At 56.5% G+C, this 17,715-nt stretch overlaps 5 protein-coding genes across 5 annotated transcripts; 1 reads left to right on the top strand and 4 right to left on the bottom strand.

Moving 5' to 3' along the window:
- Positions 1-1,493: 1,493 nt before the first annotated feature.
- Positions 1,494-6,756, top strand: VDBG_05048 (clathrin heavy chain 1; the record flags this gene model as incomplete). Its single annotated transcript, XM_003005396.1, has 5 exons — positions 1,494-1,580; positions 1,658-2,026; positions 2,116-5,373; positions 5,445-6,347; positions 6,406-6,756. The coding sequence occupies 5 exons, from the start codon at positions 1,494-1,496 to the stop codon at positions 6,754-6,756; spliced, it is 4,968 nt and encodes a 1,655-aa protein (XP_003005442.1).
- A 652-nt stretch (positions 6,757-7,408) lies between these two features.
- On the bottom strand, positions 7,409-10,220 carry VDBG_05047 (dipeptidyl aminopeptidase B; the record flags this gene model as incomplete). Its single annotated transcript, XM_003005395.1, has 3 exons — positions 7,409-7,488; positions 7,576-8,045; positions 8,143-10,220. 3 exons carry the CDS (start codon positions 10,218-10,220, stop codon positions 7,409-7,411), a joined length of 2,628 nt encoding a protein of 875 aa, XP_003005441.1.
- Positions 10,221-10,480: 260 nt separating this feature from the next.
- VDBG_05046 (predicted protein) lies at positions 10,481-11,628 on the bottom strand (the record flags this gene model as incomplete). The annotated part of the gene is made up of 3 exons (XM_003005394.1): positions 10,481-10,515; positions 10,652-10,702; positions 11,112-11,628. Coding segments are annotated over 3 exons (603 nt in total), but the record flags the coding sequence as incomplete, so codon positions are not given.
- A 428-nt stretch (positions 11,629-12,056) lies between these two features.
- Positions 12,057-12,869, bottom strand: VDBG_05045 (predicted protein; the record flags this gene model as incomplete). Its single annotated transcript, XM_003005393.1, has 2 exons — positions 12,057-12,360; positions 12,412-12,869. 2 exons carry the CDS (start codon positions 12,867-12,869, stop codon positions 12,057-12,059), a joined length of 762 nt encoding a protein of 253 aa, XP_003005439.1.
- Positions 12,870-13,568: 699 nt separating this feature from the next.
- On the bottom strand, positions 13,569-14,410 carry VDBG_05044 (conserved hypothetical protein; the record flags this gene model as incomplete). The annotated part of the gene is made up of 2 exons (XM_003005392.1): positions 13,569-14,289; positions 14,367-14,410. The coding sequence occupies 2 exons, from the start codon at positions 14,408-14,410 to the stop codon at positions 13,569-13,571; spliced, it is 765 nt and encodes a 254-aa protein (XP_003005438.1).
- Between the last annotated feature and the right edge of the window lie 3,305 nt (positions 14,411-17,715).

Raw genomic sequence — 17,715 nt, 5'->3', positions numbered from 1 at the left:
GCTGCGGGAGAAGCTAGAGCAGGTCAAGTTCCAGACGCTGCAGTGGCTGATGGGTGTGTGTACTGGTTCTGCGGCGCTGCTGCTTGGTGCCTGGCGCTTGCTGATGTAACCAAACCACCAGAAATATGTACATATACACGAGCATAATCCACTTTGTATCAACAGCCGGCAAATTTGAGTGCTTGCGACTGTCATGTACCCCGGCATGTCTTTGAGGCGCAAGCGCCTTCTTTGATGGGCACCTCGATATTTTGGGCACTATACTTAGAAATGACAGCTTCTACGAGAAATCTGCAATCCAACCTCGACACCTGCTCCTTTGTCTCTTTTTTTTGCAAAGTCCAGCGATGTCGCTCACGGCTGAACCAACCGGCACGCTTGGTATCCCCAGCGCAGGCGTTCTCCATGAAGCTTCACAGATAATGAGGTGGAGCGAGGAGGTGCATGTCGGCAGCTTCTTTATCGACCCGCTCAGGAAGGATGAGATGGCTTCAGGATTCCCAATGCCATTCTAATATTATCCTCTCGTGTTTGGGCACATCGTTGTCAAGTCACAAGTGCGAGGTTAGTAACGTGTTGAGGGAAGGTTGCTGCGATGTGCAGGCTCTGGTGCTGGAAACAAAATTTCACATCACGAGCTACCTTACCTGGTACCTACCTACCTTACTCAGGTCCCTATCTTATGGTAGGTACCTCGGTATGTACTACTTCTCTCGACCTCTGACGCAAGCAGACGGTGATTCATTCAAGCACATAAAGTGTGAAAAATATGTGGCCTGCCTCGTAGGATGCAGTATGTAAGCAGATGCTTCACAGCCTCAGCTGGCTCCCAGGCCAGGCACTGCAGTTGTGCCTATCAGGCCTACCAAGACTTACGAGTGCCGTGACCAGGCTTGCCAGGTAACATCTGGACACCCCCTGAGACATCTTCATCTACACCCAGATCGGCTAGGCCCCAAACTTATCCCGCAGCTCCAGACGCTCAGATCCAGCCAGAAGCACTGATGGATCCCACGTGACCGTCACCACTCGACCCACCCAAGCACCAGGCAGGAGCAATCTGACTGGCACCTGCACCCTGCTGCCCCTGCCCGTCGCGAATGCAAGTGAACAGGTATTTGCACCTTACGTATCCTTACCTTGGTCCATCCCGATCTCAACCCAAACAAATCTCTCCACCCATCAACCGCCCACGACTTCCCACGTTTGCCCTCCAGATTGTCATCTCTGAGAGTTGCATCCTTGACGCGAACACGCCTCTCCGTCTTTTTGCTTCACGCCTTTTGCCTCGCCTGTATAATTGCTCGGTTCGCGCCCCCAACAGGACAGCTCGCGACGAAGCTCCCCTTTCTTCTCCTATCCGGGTTCCGATCCTAATCTCGCCAACAACTGTCCAACCTTGACACGCCACAAAAGACCGGAATCTTGACACAACCGCGACCGCCAGCTGTGCGTCAGACTTTTCCACCAGCTTGTCCGTCACAATCGCCGTCATGGCGGCCCTTCCGATCAGATTCGAGGAGCTCGTTCAGCTCAAGAGCGTCGGCGTGGAGGACTCGTCCATCACTTTCAACTCCTGCGTAAGCATCCCTCGCCTCATTCGGCCCAATGCTGCTACTGCGCCTTGTGACATGCCCTCTGACCCTGTCCGATGCAGACACTCGAATCAGATGCCTATGTTTGTATCCGAGAACAGAAGGGTGACGCCTCGCCCGAGGTCGTCATCGTCGACCTCAAGAATGGCAACAACGTCACCCGCCGCCCCATCAAGGCCGACAGTGCCATCATGCACTGGTCACGACAAGTCATCGCCCTGAAAGCGCAATCCAGAACTCTCCAGATCTTCGATCTCGAGCAGAAGCAGAAGCTCAAATCGGCCACGATGAACGAGGACGTCCAGTACTGGAAGTGGGTCACCGAGACCACGCTCGGCCTTGTCACCGAGTCGTCAGTGTTCCACTGGGACGTTTACGACCCGAGCCAGGCCGCCCCCGTCAAGATCTTTGAGCGCAATGCCAACCTCAGTGTAAGTCGCGCTTTCCCTGCCACATGCTGCGCTGCGCTGCACGACTGGTGGACGCATTTCTTTGCGTGCACGACTAACTCGTCCCACAGGGATGCCAAATCATCAATTACCGCACAAATGTCGATAACAAATGGATGGTCGTCGTCGGTATCGCCCAGCGCGAGGGACGCATCGTCGGTGCCATGCAACTCTACTCCAAAGACCGTGGTATCAGCCAAGCCATCGAGGGTCACGCTGCTGCCTTCGGCACCATCCGGTTGGAGGGTGCCCCAGCAGACACAAAGCTCTTCACATTCTCCGTCAGGACGGCAACCGGCGCGAAGCTTCACGTTGTCGAAGTTGACCACGCCGAGTCGAACCCTGTCTTCCAGAAGAAGGCGGTCGATGTGTACTTCCCACCTGAGGCGACCAACGATTTCCCCGTCGCTATGCAGGTCTCGCAGAAATACGGCGTCATTTTCATGGTTACCAAGTACGGCTTCATCCACGTCTACGATCTCGAGAGCGGCTCTTGCATCTTCATGAACCGTATTTCAAGCGATACCATCTTCACTACCTGCCCTGACAGGGACTCCTCCGGCATCGTCGGGATCAACCGCAAGGGTCAGGTACTCTTCGTGACGATTGACGACAGCAACATCATCTCGTATCTTCTCCAGAACCCTGCCAACACGGAAATGGCGATCAAGATGGCATCGCGTGCTGGTTTGCCCGGCGCCGACGACCTCTACAAGCGCCAATTCGAGCAGCTTTTCAACAACGGTAGCTACATGGAAGCCGCCAAGGTCGCTGCCAACTCGCCCCGCGGCTTTCTTCGATCCGCCGAGACCATCGAGAAGTTCAAGCGCCTGCCCCAGCAGCCTGGTTCAATGTCCTTCATTCTACAATACTTTGGCATGCTCCTCGACAAGGGCGCCCTCAACGAGCACGAAACTCTTGAGCTGGCGCAGCCCGTGCTTGCCCAGAACAGGATGAACCTGCTGGAGAAGTGGATGAAGGAGGGCAAGCTGCACAGCTCCGAGCGCCTCGGTGATCTCATCCGCCCCCACGATATCAACACGGCTTTGGCGGTGTACCTGAAGGCCAACGTACCCCAAAAGGTTGTCGCTGGCTTCGCCGAAACGGGCCAGTTCGACAAGATCCTGCCGTACTCGCAACAGGCTGGCTACTCACCAGATTACGTGCAGTTGCTGCAGCACATTGTTCGCATCAACCCCGAGAAGGGCGCCGAGTTTGCCACCTCTCTCGCCAACCACGAGGGCGGCTCTCTTGTAGACATTGCGCGGGTGGTGGACATCTTCCAGTCCCAGGGCATGATCCAGCAAGCTACTGCCTTCCTCTTGGATGCTTTGAAGGAGAACAGCCCGGAGCAGGGCCAGCTGCAGACTCGTCTTCTTGAGATGAACCTGATGAACGCCCCTCAAGTCGCCGATGCCATTCTTGGTAATGAGATGTTCTCCCACTTCGACAAGCCGCGCATCGCCTCCCTTTGTGAGCAGGCCGGCCTTTCGCAGAAGGCTTTGGAGCTCTACGAAGACCCCGAAGCCATCAAGCGCGTCGTTGTCAACATCGCAGGCACACCCAACTTCAATCAGGATTGGCTGAATGGCTTCTTCGGCAAGCTCTCCGTGGAACAGTCGCTCGACTGCCTGGATGCCATGATGAAGCACAACATTCGCCAGAACCTGCAGGCCGTGGTGACGATTGCCACCAAGTACAGCGACCTCCTGGGACCTGTTCAACTGGTTGATCTCTTTGAGAAGTATAAGACGGCCGAGGGTCTCTTCTATTACCTTGGTAGCGTTGTCAACCTCTCTGAGGAGCCTGATGTTATCTTCAAGTACATCGAGTCCGCCACCAAGATGGGCCAGTTCAATGAGGTGGAGCGCATTTGCCGCGACAACAACTTCTACAACGCCGAGAAGGTCAAGAACTTCCTCAAGGAGGCCAAGCTCCAGGAGCAGCTGCCTCTTATCATCGTCTGCGACCGTTTCAACTTTGTCCACGATCTCGTTCTCTACCTGTACCAGAACCAGCAGTTCCAGTCCATTGAGACATATGTCCAGCGTGTCAATCCTTCGAGGACCCCTGCCGTCATCGGTGGTCTCCTTGACGTTGACTGCGACGAGGGCATCATCAAGAACCTGCTGTCAACCGTCAACCCGCAGTCGATTCCCATCGACGACTTGGTGCAGGAGGTCGAGTCGCGCAACCGCCTCAAGCTTCTCCTGCCCTTCCTCGAGCAAATGCTCTCTGCCGGTATGGAGCAGCAAGCCGTTTACAACGCGCTGGCCAAGATCTACATTGACTCCAACAACAACCCCGAGAAGTTCCTCAAGGAGAACGACAAGTATGATTCCCTGAGTGTCGGCAAGTACTGTGAGAAACGCGACCCCAACCTCGCCTACATTGCCTACTCCAAGGGTCAGAACGACCTTGAGCTCGTCAACATCACCAATGAGAACTCCATGTACCGTGCTCAGGCCCGCTACCTGTTGGAGAGGTCTGACCGTGAGCTTTGGGACTTTGTCCTCAGCGAGAACAACATTCACCGCCGCTCCGTGATTGACCAGGTTACCTCGACGGCTGTACCCGAATCGACGGATCCCAGCAAGGTTTCTGTGGCTGTTGCCGCCCTGCTTGGCAATGATCTCCCCCTTGAGCTCATCGAGCTTCTTGAGAAAATTGTTCTCGAGCCTTCCCCCTTCAGCGACAACCAGAACCTGCAGAACCTTCTTCTGTTCACGGCTGCCAAGGCCGACAAGAGCAAGGTCATGGACTACATTCACAAGCTGGATGGCTACAGCGCGCCCGACATCGCCAACGCCTGTATTGAGGTCGGATTGCACGAGGAGGCCTTCGAGATCTACAAGAAGACTGGCGATAAGGGATCAGCTGTCAATGTTCTCGTTGATCACGTCGTTAGCATCGACCGGGCTCAGGCCTTTGCCGAGGAAGTTGACCAGCCGGAGGTCTGGTCCAAGGTTGCTAAGGCTCAGCTTGACGGTGTCCGTGTCAGCGATGCCATTGAGTCGTACATCAAGGCCGATGACCCCAGGAACTACGAGGAGGTCATTGAGACTGCTGTGCACGCTGGAAAGAACGAGGAGCTTGTTAAGTACCTCCGCATGGCGCGTAAGACCCTGCGCGAGCCTCCTATTGATACGGCCCTTGCTTTCTGCTACGCTCGCCTAGATCAGCTCAGCGAGCTAGAGGACTTCCTCCGCGGCACTAATGTGGCTAATATTGAGGAGTCTGGAGACAAGGCCTATGAAGAGGGTTTCTTCGAAGCTGCTAAGATCTTCTTCACTAGCATCTCGAACTGGGCTAAGCTCGCTACCACGCTAGTCCACCTCGGCGACTACCAGGCCGCTGTTGAGTGCGCCCGTAAGCCAACAACATCAAGGTCTGGAAACAGGTACACGAGGCCTGCGTGGAAAAGAAGGAGTTCCGTCTCGCCCAGATCTGCGGTCTCAACCTGATTGTCGATGCTGAGCAGCTCACAACCCTCGTAAAGCAGTACGAGCGCAATGGGTACTTTGATGAGCTTATTAGCTTGTTAGAGCAGGGTCTTGGCCTCGAGCGCGCTCATATGGGTATGTTCACCGAGCTTGGCATTGCGTTGTCCCGCTACCACCCTGAGCGCCTCATGGAGCACCTCAAGCTCTTCTGGAGCCGTGTCAACATGCCCAAGTTGATCCGTGCGTGCGAGGAGGCAACCCTCTGGCCCGAGCTCGTCTTCTGCTACTACCACTACGATGAGTACGACAACGCGGCACTTGCCGTTATTGAGAGGCCCGAGAACTCGTGGGAGCACCACCAGTTCAAGGAGATCATTGTCAAGGTGGCCAACCTGGAGATCTACTACCGCGCCATCAAGTTCTACATTGAGCAGCACCCGTCGCTCCTCACCGATCTCCTCCAGGTTCTCACTCCTCGTATTGATGTCAACCGTGTTGTCAAGCTGTTCGAGAAGAACGACGACCTGCCTCTGATCAAGCCTTTCCTTCTCAACGTTCAGACTCAGAACAAGCGCACCGTCAACAACGCCATCAACGACCTGTTGATCGAGGAGGAGGACTACAAGACCCTCCGCGATTCTGTTGAGAACTACGACAACTACGATCCTGTCGATCTTGCCGCCCGCCTCGAGAAGCACGACTTGATCTTCTTCCGCCAGATTGCTGCTAACATCTACCGCAAGAACAAGAGGTGGGAGAAGTCGATCGCGCTGTCCAAGCAAGACAAGCTGTACAAGGACGCCATCGAGACGGCCGCCATCTCTAGCAAAACCGACATTGTGGAGGATCTGCTGCGTTACGTGAGTGTTACTCTGCTTTTTGACTTTTGCGCATTTCTCGCTGACAATTTTCTTCTAGTTCGTCGACATTGGTAGCCGCGAGTGCTACGTCGGCATGCTGTACTCTTGCTACGACCTCATCCGCCCTGACCTCGTGCTTGAGATCTCTTGGCGCCACGGCCTCAACGACTTCACCATGCCGTACATGATCAACATGCTGTGCCAGCAGACCAAGGAGCTGGCAACGCTGAAGGCGGACAACGAGGCCCGCAAGGCCAAGGACAAGGAGCAGGAGAAGGACGACACGAACACGCCCATTCTCGGCGGCAACCGCCTTATGATTACTGCCGGTCCCGGCGGCAGCCAGTCGCCCGCGCCTTACGGCCAGACCAATGGCTTCGCCCCTCAAGCGACTGGCTACGGCTTCTAGGTGCAGGGTCCAGCCTGGTACTATGTGAGCGGAAGGACACACCCGCATCAGTGGGCATCGTCGGCCATACCGAGGAGTGCTGCGGCTCACTGGTATGCCCCTGCAGGTGGCGAAGCACTTGGGCGGCCGCCACCGGCGCTGCAGATGTGCAGTTTGTGCGCTGCGCCGTGGTCACAACAAGCGGCCGCAGCAGCAGCACTTGAGTTAGTAGGCCGAGGGAACGAGAGTCTACGTCAGTAGACGAGGGCGTCGGGTTCGCTTTTGGGTGCCTGTAATCCTACATCTTCTTTTATTGCTCTTCCCAGGTTCAGAGTCAGTCGACAGCTAGCATGGGGGATGCACAAGTTGGCTCTTCTGGAGACGTAGGGAAAGGAGCATGGAGTAGATTGTGTGTCAGTTGGTATCGTCTGCTATTTTCTTGCAGACATTGTATGATAGTACATTGATGTTATTTCACGCCGCGTTGTGTTTGCTGTCATGGGATGTATGTTATTCATGAAGCACGCAGTATGTACTGGGCCATGGCATGGTGTTGAATGATTGTATTTTAAAAGAAAAACGCCGATCCTCATACTTGTACAAATCAACACATACATGACGCGCTACATACGTGTCAAAGCTACACAAACGACACCAACACGACTGACGACTCTCACGACTCAATCTTAGGCTTCGCATCATTGACCTTGACCCACTCGCCATTAAAGGCATTGATCAACCAGTTGCTCAGCTCTGTAGGCGTGTTAGCGATCGCGCGGGTCTGACAAGTGCTAGAGGCAAAAAGAAAAGGAGAGGTCAAAGGGGAAGGCGGCGACGTACTATCGTACACGATGCGGTTCGCATTGTGAAAGTAGATGCTGTGATCGCTGTCGGGGAAGACGTGGACGTCGTAGTTCTCGACGCCGGCGAGGTCGAGCTCGTCGAGGAGTGTCAGGGTGTTCTGCATGTGGACATTGTCGTCGGCGACGCCGTGCATGACGAGGAAGCGCTCGTTGGCGCCGAGGGCGGTCGTGTTGCTGATGGCCGTCTGCTGGTAGCCGTTGCGGTTGAGGTCCGGGGTGCGCATGTAGCGCTCGGTGTAGATGCTGTCGTAGAAGCGCCAGTCGGTGACGGGGGCGACGGCCATGCCGTAGCGGAAGGTGCGGCCGGCGTCCGTCTCGAGCGTCTTGAGCGTCGCGAAGCCGCCGTAGCTCCAGCCCCAGATGGCGAAGGCGGTCGGCGTCGACGTAGCGCTTGGCCGCCCAGTGGCGCGCCGCGGCGATCTGGTCGTGCGCCTCCCACCGTCCGAGCTGGTCGCGGATGAGGACGCGCGCCTTGCGGCCGATGAAGCCCGTGCCGCGGCCGTCGACGGTGACGACGACATAGCCGAGGGCCGAGGCGACGTACGACTGGAAGTCGACGGCGAACTTCTTGGTGACGGTCTGCGAGCCGGGGCCCGAGTACTGCTGGAACAGTACGGGGTACTTCTTGTTCTTGTCAAAGTGCGGGGGCCGGCGCTCTACATAGTTGAGCTCAACGTCGTCGACCTTGATTGTGCCGTACTCGAGCACCGGGAGCTCGTGCTTCTTGGCCTGCTGGGTGAGGTCCTTGTTCTCCTCGATGATGCGTTCGTACGACTTGGGGTTCGAGGGAGTGCTGACGACCTTCTGCCAGGGCACCTTGGGGCCCTGGTATGAGAGGAGACCGAAGCCGGCGCCCGAGGAGAAGGACACGTCGTAATAGCTCTCGTGGGTCGTGTCGGTGAAAGGCTTCATGTCTGTGCCGTTGAGGTGCACGCTGTAAATGTGACGCTGAATGGACGACTCCTTGGTCGAGCGGAAGTAGACGAGGTTGTTCTTGAGATCGACCGCGCTCGCACTGCCGTCGACTTCCCAGCCAGGACCTTCGGTGATGTAGACGGGTTTTGGGTTGTCCATCGGCGTGAAGTAGGCCAGGTGATCGCCATCATTGTGAATGACAGTATCCACGTAGCCATCGTGCGGACGGCCGTTCTTGGGGTCCGCGGGGATGTACATCACATGCGAGATCTCAAACCAGCCACCATCAATCTTGGCCACGTCTACGTGCTGTACCGTCTTGCCAGTACGGGCCACGATGTCGATGAGGTTGACCTGCAACACATCGCTGACGCGGTTCGTCGTCTTGACGAGGACGTTGCCGTCGGCCCACATGACAAAGTTGATGAGCTTGTCCTTCTCGGGAAAGTCACCGTCAATGTCGACAGTGAAGACGTCACCCTTTTCGACGTCGTAAAAGAGGAGATCGACGACGGGGTTCGGGCTGCCGACCTTGGGGTACTTGATCTGCCTGACCTCGGGGTAGTTCTCCTCGCCGACTTCAGGCTCGGCGCCGCTGGGGCGCGAGACGAAGTACTGGATCGGGTATTCAGGGACCTCGGTCTCGTTGGTTCGCAGGAACGCAACGTGCTTTCCGTCGGCAGACCACCACGTGGCACTGTTGCCGCTGAAGACCTCCTCTTCATAGACCCAGTCGGGGATACCATAGAAGTATTCGGGGCCTCCGTCGGTGGTGATGGGGGTGACCTTGTCGTCAGCGAGCTTCCTGAGGAACAGATTGTTGCTCCTCGTGAAGACGATGGCGTCGCTCTGGGCGTTCCACGTCGCCAGCTGGACCCTCTCCTCGGGGTGGGCGGGATCGAGAGGCTCGGCAGACTGCGACTCGACGTCAAAGACCCAGTAGAGCGCGGTGAACGAGTGGCGCCAGTTGCGCTGCTTCTGGGTGGCGACGAGGACCTTCTTCTGGTTCTTGCTGGGCCAGGTCTGGAGGATGCTGTGCTGCTGGTCGCCCCAGTAGAACCACGGGTCCTTGATCAGGGTGCGGCTCTCGGCGGCGTCGGGGTGCGCCTCGCCATCAGCCGAGCCCTGGGACCGGACATCCTCGACGACGAGAAAGTGCTTGCCACGCGCCTCCTGCTCGAGCAGCAGCCCGTCCTCGCCGTCGGGCCCGGGGATCCAGCTGAATGTATGGGACGTGGGTCGCCAGAAGCCCGATTGGACCTGGTCGAGGGTCACGCGCTTGCCCGACTTGCGGTTCGTCGCCGCAGGGTCATGGTCAATCTGGCTGCCGTGCTTGTACGATTTGTTGGTCAGGAAGACGACGAGCGAGACGATCCAGGCGGCGACGAAGAAGCCGCCGACGATGAGGAGGACCTTTTTGAGCTTGCGGTCGACGCCTTTGCGCGGCGGTGTGGTCTCTGATGAGGCTCCTAGAAAGGGGCCCGTCTCGGGGTCGTTGATGTCGGACTCTTTGATGGCATCGCTGTTGTCGTCGGTATAGGCGTGTCGGGCAGCGGAGGGATGCGGTCGGGACGAGGCGTCGTGGTTCTTCTCGGACTCCTCGGCGAGGCGGTCGAAGACGAGGCTCGTCGTGGAGGCGCTCGAGATGGAGGATTCGCGAGAGTGACGGCGGTCCAGTGTATCTTGTATGGGTTTCGGCTCAGACATGGTTGCGACGCTGAGGTTGGCGCGATTCGAGGTGCACGCGTGACCGCGGCGGAGGGTGAGGCAAGTGACTTGGTGGGAAAAAAGGGAGGGGCCGCGCAAATCAGGTCTCAGATTCAGCGATGTTGCGTAGATGCATTGCGGTCCAAGGCAGATACACGCCGATCAGCCTTTCTACAAGTTTGCCGCAGGCGTCTATACAGGTAAGGTCAGATAGAAGCAGGTGAGGGGCTGTCTTTGTCAGATGCTTCCAATCCGGGGTATCAATAGCTCTCGAGCTGGTCAGTGGGGATTGGAGCTAGAGCTATCCCGGAAGCATCTCAACTCCACACCAGACCCGCCTGTATCAGGTGTACTATCACAGCACCGTGGCTCGTTCATCCTTGATGGAAATAAAAGAGATATAGCCATCACATGTATACATCTAGGCTTACCTGAAATTGCCTCGCCAGAATTTTTCCCCGTACCACCATCGATAGGCTTCCCTGCGCTCTGAAAGCCACCCGTCGTAGTATTCCAATGCGTAAAGGTTCTCGACCCATGTTCCTGGCATCAGCTCCAGCGGCCCCTCCACCAACCGCCAAAAATCTTCCGCGAACGCTTCAACTCCAAGATCGACTGTTAAAGTCCAGTCGTCCGCCTGAGGCCCGTAGCAAAATTCCATCGGGTATGAGTCAGTAGCCAGCAGTCTTCGTCTCGTTGTTCCCTGGCTGGCCTGCCAGATCGCATGTTCTCGAGCGCCGTAATCATCAAGACTGATCCCAGCTGCAGTCAGTATTTCCAACCAGAACATGATATTTCTTTTCATGGATAAATCTTCCTTCAGGGTGTAAAATGGCATGCTTCTTCCCAAGAAAGCCATCATCGCAGTCCATGTCCCGTGATGTGCGGCACGCGCGGGTTTCCTAAGCGTCCCAACGAGCCATCCGGAAGCGTGAAGGTCCGCCTTGCATCGAATGATTTCCTTTACCAACACTTGCCACCCCTCCCTCTCCGGGTTTTCGTCTCTCAGAGAGAAGCTTCTGACATACCGCCGCCGCCAGCCCAACTGCCGTGCAGCCAAGGATAGCAGCGGCCGGCCAGTTTGCTGCAATGCTTCTGCTGCCTGGGTCGACTCAACGCTGCCTACCATGAAACAACGGCGGAAAACGCTGGAGGAAACAGGATAGTCGGCAAAGCCTTGGGCGACCAAGTCTAGCACACATTCTTGCCGTGTCTTTCTGGGATGACGCCAGCGGTAGTCCCTGAAGAACTTGTCAAACGCCGTCACGTCCCATCGCACCACGAGCGGGAATTTGGCGTCCTGAATGGGCTCGTCACGTTCCGCAACCCAGTCATCGAAGTCTATATGACGCATGCAAGCTTGAGCGAAAGCCTCCGATGGTTGATCATCTACTCCAAAATTGAACTGGTTGTACAAAGAGATGATAGCCGAATCGACCTCGGGATGTAAATGCACCACTAGGAAGCTGAATGTAGCAGGACGTAAATAAAAATAGGCTGCCTTCCATTCACGATTCTATGTTACTGCTGAGCAAAGCGGGGGACAGGAGTCTACTCACTTGCAACAAAGATTGGCCAAACTGGTCGACACAGAAGGGCGATGCGGCACGCGTCTCGAACAATCGTTGTAGGCCCAGGACATCGTCATGACGGATACACGTGAAAACGTCTGAAAACATATCCACGACTTGGTAGGTTCTCAAGCCAAAGTCCCATCCATTACTGGCATTGGAGAAGCAGAATTCCCAGCATCTCTCAACGAGCCATTTTGGAGGGGCGATGGAGGCGCGGTAAGCTGCCAAACTTTAGCAGCAACTTTACCCTCGATGGGGACGATCAAGAGACCGGGTAAGCCATACATGAGACCGAGGTGAACGTTGATGACTTCTCACTCTTCGTCACCGAATACTTTCCCAGCACTGACAGCGTGTATGACGAGGACCATACAGTCGTCTGCGTCTTGCTAGTCCACCTTTGTGCCGGTTCACGAGGACGAGCCCTCTGTAGAAGCACGACGCCTTCTTCGTCGACGACCTCGTCTTCTTCTTCCACTTCGACGACTAGAGGCGTCTCGCCCGCAGGCGGAAACAGGGCTGCCATGCGCGACATGATAACGTCAGGCTGAACTCTTACCAGCGCTCTGCTCATGTCAGCTACAGCTTTCCTAACAGGCCTTCTTCAAAAATCTTACTGTGTGTAAAGGCTCTGCGCGTTCTGCAAGAGAACTAGCGCCAGCTGCAATCTACGCTCGCATCGAGCGAGGGCTTCCTTCCTCAGATAGACTTTGGCTCGGGCACGGTATCGCTTTGAGCGCTTCGTCGCCGCGATCTCACTCGAGAGCTCCTCGACAAGCATTGACAGTTCGTCTTTCGTCTGGCGGCAGTACTCAACGCTCTTCAGCGCCGCGGGGTCATTTCGTAAGAGAGGCCAGGTCAAAGACGAGGTGCCGGCCGAGGAGGCGAGGTTGTCGTCCATCTCGCCGAGAATCGGCTCGACGACCGCCACCTGCTCCATCAGGCTGCGGATGGTATCTGGCACCTCCTTGAGCTCATCAAACAGCTGCTTGAGCTTGAGGACGCGGCCGCCGAGACGACCGGCGACCTCAAGAAGAGCAATGCTGCCGGTGACAATACCAAGGACCTCTGCCATTGTGGAAATGGGAAGTGACGTGACGAGTGCGTCAACCAGGGTTCGAAGAAACTCAGCTGACGAAGCAGAGAAGTCCTGGGATGTTTTGGTGAGAAACAAAGTCGCTTCGGCACCGACGCAGGTTCAATAGCAATGACAGAGACAATGTCGCCGCTGATAGCGATCCTGTTATTGATGGTTTGATCACAGATATCAACGAAATTAGGTCGCCTTGGATAAGAAATATAGTGTGAAGGACGAGGATAGAGGATCAGGCTCGGAGCCTGATGGGAGGGTGGTTATATTCAGGCCTCCAACGAATCCGCCTGCATAGCATCCTCTTCGTCATTGGGTCCCCGCTCCCTGATTCTCGTGCTGATCCAGCCTACTACCAACTGGGTTATTCGAAATTCACAAGCGAGACGGTGCCGAGCATGAGCAACTGCTTTCCCGTGAAAACGAGACAAAGGTCGGTGGCACGACATATAGGTGAGGCTGAAGCAGGACACACGACTTTACCGAATATACACCACGCCGTCTCGATACCGGTGACGCATGTTAAGCAGAACCCGAAGGTCCGGTTCCTCCACAATCGTGACAACTTTCCAGGGAATCAACGCTGCAATCCAGTGGGCAAACGGACTCCGAATACCCAGCCCCAGGTGGCAACCAATGCCTATACTTCTGCATTTCCACCTCGGGAACAGGATACCAATAACTCTACATCTTCTCGCGATATTCGCGCCGCCTCGTTTCGCACTTGAGGTTGTCCTTGGGACATTCCCACCCGTGCTCTTCGATCTTGATGCGATCGAGACATTTTGTACAGCGCCACCACTTGGCAGACATCTTACGGCTGTCTAACCATGAATCTTCAATCTTTCCTCCTTTTTTATTGACGTCTTCCTTGTGCGTTTCCTGCAGGTGCAGTCGGAAACGGTCTTTGCGACTGAACCCTTCGGTGCGCCGGGGGCAGGCGGCATAGTCGCAGTGGAACATCTCCTTTTCTTTCGCATCCTTTCCATTAGTGCTGCCGTCCTGCGGCGGAGGGGAGCCAACAGCGCCGGCGGCTGCTGCTGGATTAGAGGCCAGCACTTGTGGCGGCACGGAGCCGGTGCCGGTCATAAGCACATCGTCGCCCGGGGGAGGAGGCCCGAGCGCAGCGACGGGTGTGGAGATGCCGTCTGCATGGGCTTGCTTGTAGTGGCGGTCGAGGTCAGTCTTGCGCTTAAACGGCTTGGAGGGGCATGCCGCGCTGAGACATGTCCACTCAATATCTTTCGGTTGCTGTACGGGCGATCGGTTGGTGACGGCGAGGGGTATCACGCTGGGAAGGGTGTCCGAGGGCGGGTACCCAGGCTGTAGCTGCCAGAAGCCACCATCGTCGGCTGGATGGTAGTCGTATAGAGACCAGTCAAAATTGGCAAACGAGACCTTTTCCCTGCGAGTTTGCCACCCAGGTCAGTCTGCATGCTCGCAAATGGTCATGTGGTGGTTGGGGGGAGGAATTCTGCGAACCATTGTTGAGCCGGATTCAGGCCTTGCGCCGTTGCTGGCAGCATGCCCTGTGGCATCATGCCCAGGCATGCGCCCGGCGCATTCGCTGTTCCTGGGGCAGATGCATTGCGCCCGGGGCATTCGCTGTGCCTGGGGCAGATGCGTGGCTTTGGAGCTGTGCTTGAGCTTGGGCTTGAGCTTGGGCTTGAGCCTGTGCTTGACCCTGGGCCTGGGCCTGGGCTTGAAGATGAGGAGGCAGTTGCTGCAGCTGGGAAGTCCTCTATTGGGGTGCATCGGAGGAGGTGCCATGGCGAAGAGGGCGCCGTGATCTTGAGGCGGAGATGGATCGATCAGCGACATTTGGCTTACTCCTCGATGGATCGTTGGCGTCGGGGGATTGAATCTGGGGTTGGAAGAGGATGCAAGGCAGAGGTGCAAGGTCTGGAGATGATGACAGGTAACGAACCTTCGCCCTCAGTTCTGCCGGGTGCCATGTGCGGGTTGAGAGAGAGAAAGAGAGAGAGAGAGAGTCTCGCCGCGTCGCGTAGAGCTGTAGCCGCTTGCTTGATGGAGGCTTGAAGCTTCAATGTTGGAGATCGCTCGTTGGAATTGGGAGGGAAAGGCTAAGGGTCTTGGGAGCTCGAGAAATCGGGTTCGAGCTTGTGAATTCGAAACTTGGGCGAGGTAGTCGTCGGGCTCAATCAATTAATCAATTCATCCAGTTCGGGCGGGCGCACGCGCTCGGCTCACTTGATCGTCACGAGGGCGGGGAGCAGATGGGTCGAGGAAAGCTGGAGGAGGTCAAGGTCCATGGCTCGGCGGGAGTGAGGACAGTGTGTGAAAGAAAGAGACGGAAGGTGCTTTCGGTTGAGGAGGAACAAACAGATGAGGACATGTAGCAGGAGGAACAGAGCAGGAGCAGTAGTCATGGGCAATGAGCAGAAGGGAGGCGAAGGGGGCGTTCGCTTGCTTCGCGCTGAGCTGGTCCGTCGAGGGCCGCAATAGAGGATGTTCGCCCGTTGGCCAGCTGTTTGTGCTCTGTCGTCTTTTTCCCTCTCTCGAGAGAATGACGAAGAGGAAAAGGACCTTTCCGTCCCCGTGGACACGGCGAAGAGAAGAACCTAGGAGTATCCAGATCGAGAAGCTCGAGCGGCGACTGTACAGAAGGAGTAGCACCAGCGATAGAAGCAACGACAGCAGCAGCCACAATGCGAGGCGGGGTGCATGTTTGTCCAATCCGATCCAATCCAACCCCGGGGGGAGACCGTGACAGTTTGATGGATGGTCTCATTGCCTCGCGCTCGGCGGGCGGCCAGGTTGGCTGGCAGCGGGTTGGCGGACCACCCCTCCTCCTCTCGCCTCCTGTACCTGACCAGCAGCGCCCACATACCCCCTCCAGAAAGCCAAGGGGAGCACCTGAACACACGAACGGACCACGGCGGCGGCGGCGGCGGCGGCGCAGATGACAGATGAGATGAGATGAGCGTCCTGAAGGATGCCGCGTTAGCGGTTCGGAGACGCAAGAAGCCACTTGGCAGTTGGAGTAGGGAGGCACGGCGCCCCAAATAGGCGGCAGGGATCCTGGATCCAGATGGTCCAGATGGGTAAGGATATGCGGCTTGCGAGGTGTCGAGCTGGTCACACTCCATGGGTCCTTTTGGTTTTCGTTCTCGTTTTCCCTGCCCTTGACCGTGAAAAATGACCATGTGGGTGGGCAGCTGTCGGGGGTCCTTGGGCCAGGGACATTGTGCGAGAACGCAAGGAGGGTATCATCTCGTCTGCAGTTTTGGGGGGGGGGGCGGCAAGGCGGCGAGTGTGTGATAGTGTTGCTGTTGGCGTTCGTTCTGGTTGGGTGTGGGTGGATGGACATCTATCTACCTACCTAGGTAAGGTACTCAACTAAGGTAACCCTAGGCTGCCTAGGTGGTTATTATTAGGGAGGTATCGTAGGTGAGCTTGGTTGAGCTCTCGGTGGACAAGGTGACTGATGTGCTCGTTGTTCGGTAAGTCTCGGTAAGAGTCGGATCAGGAAACCTGCGGGTCACAAAAGTCCAACCCCACCTTGCACGTACGAGCAGGTGGGACTGGTGCCTCCACACCTCCTCTTCTCCTCAGACCTCAGCTTCGCGCGTTGTTACTTTTTGCGGAGGCAGGTTGAGTAGCATCGGGCAATGATAGCCGTTGCGCCGTTCGGAGCATGTGCTCGCGCTTTTTCGTGGTGTATCGATTAACCTTACAGACAGCACCGATGAGCATCTGGAAGACATAACTCCCGTGGTTTGCGACAGCATTTTTCGCCCCCTTGTTGCTTTGGGCATCGACGCCACCCCCAAGACGAGTGTGGCCCAGTAGTAGTGGCAGCAGCAGAAAGAGTGGACAGGTGGTCAATGGAGGATTGCGTGCCACCTCTCATGGCCTCCAGCAGCCCCGAGCTCAGAGTAGGGCGGGCCTCGGGCCCATTTCTCAAAAAACGAGGTTGGGATGCCTCAGATCCAGACAGAACAGGTCGGGCTGCATCGTCATCATGGACACACAAGAGTTGGACAGCAACAGCTATTTACGTGGCATCATGAGCAGGCTAAGCAGCTTTGTTGCTAACAGAGCTCCTCTTTTCGTGTCACCAAGGCTCAACTACTGGCCGGCCCCATGTCTCCCCATGCTTCCCAGTGCTCCCCATTTCTGACTTGGCCGGTTCCCATTTGGCCCATCCAAGTGTCTAGTCATCTGTGGATGCCAGTGCCGTGCATAAGTGTCTCTGCCAGACGACCGCCCTGCCAGGAATCAGCAGCCAAAGCGGACAAAGCAAGCACGCAGGTTGGTCGGGCCCATCTATCGGTGACCAGCAGAGAGAGCAGCCAGCAAAGCTGCCCGCCCAGCTCGATCGAGGTGCCCCCTTCATACAAAAATCTCTGCAACCCTGCGTCGGACGGAGGGGGTTTGAGTTCTGCAACCCTCGCCGGTCCTCCATTCCTGGGGACGAGGAGAGAGAGAGAGAGAGAGAGAGAGAGAGAGAGAGAGGAATCGACAGTGTCCTCATACCTTTGTTGGATTACATTCACACCCACCCTATCACTTCGGACTTGCTCCCACGGCCAGGAAGAAGTGACGAAGCTTGAGGGTACGTACCTCGCGACGTATCGCTTCCTCATCGCATCGCACCTTCCGGCCGTCCAAGGAAGGGGTCAGCTTCCCCACCCAGGGCGCCATTGCCCACTGAACGGGATTTTGAGGGCGACACCTCGCAGCACCCTGCGACTCCCAGAGTTGGGCACTCGGACACACTCGGACCAGGGGTGCTCCTACCAGCTTGTGCCGGGTCTTGGCGCAAATCGTCCATCTCCCTTTTCTAACCCCTGAACACGAACCATAT

The sequence above is a fragment of the Verticillium alfalfae genome, genomic scaffold (genome assembly GCF_000150825.1).
Source record: "Verticillium alfalfae VaMs.102 supercont1.5 genomic scaffold, whole genome shotgun sequence".
NCBI classification, from domain to species: Eukaryota; Fungi; Ascomycota; class Sordariomycetes; order Glomerellales; family Plectosphaerellaceae; genus Verticillium; species Verticillium alfalfae.
The sequence above is the reverse complement of the archived record's forward strand: the minus strand, read 5'-3'. Positions and strand labels throughout refer to the sequence as shown.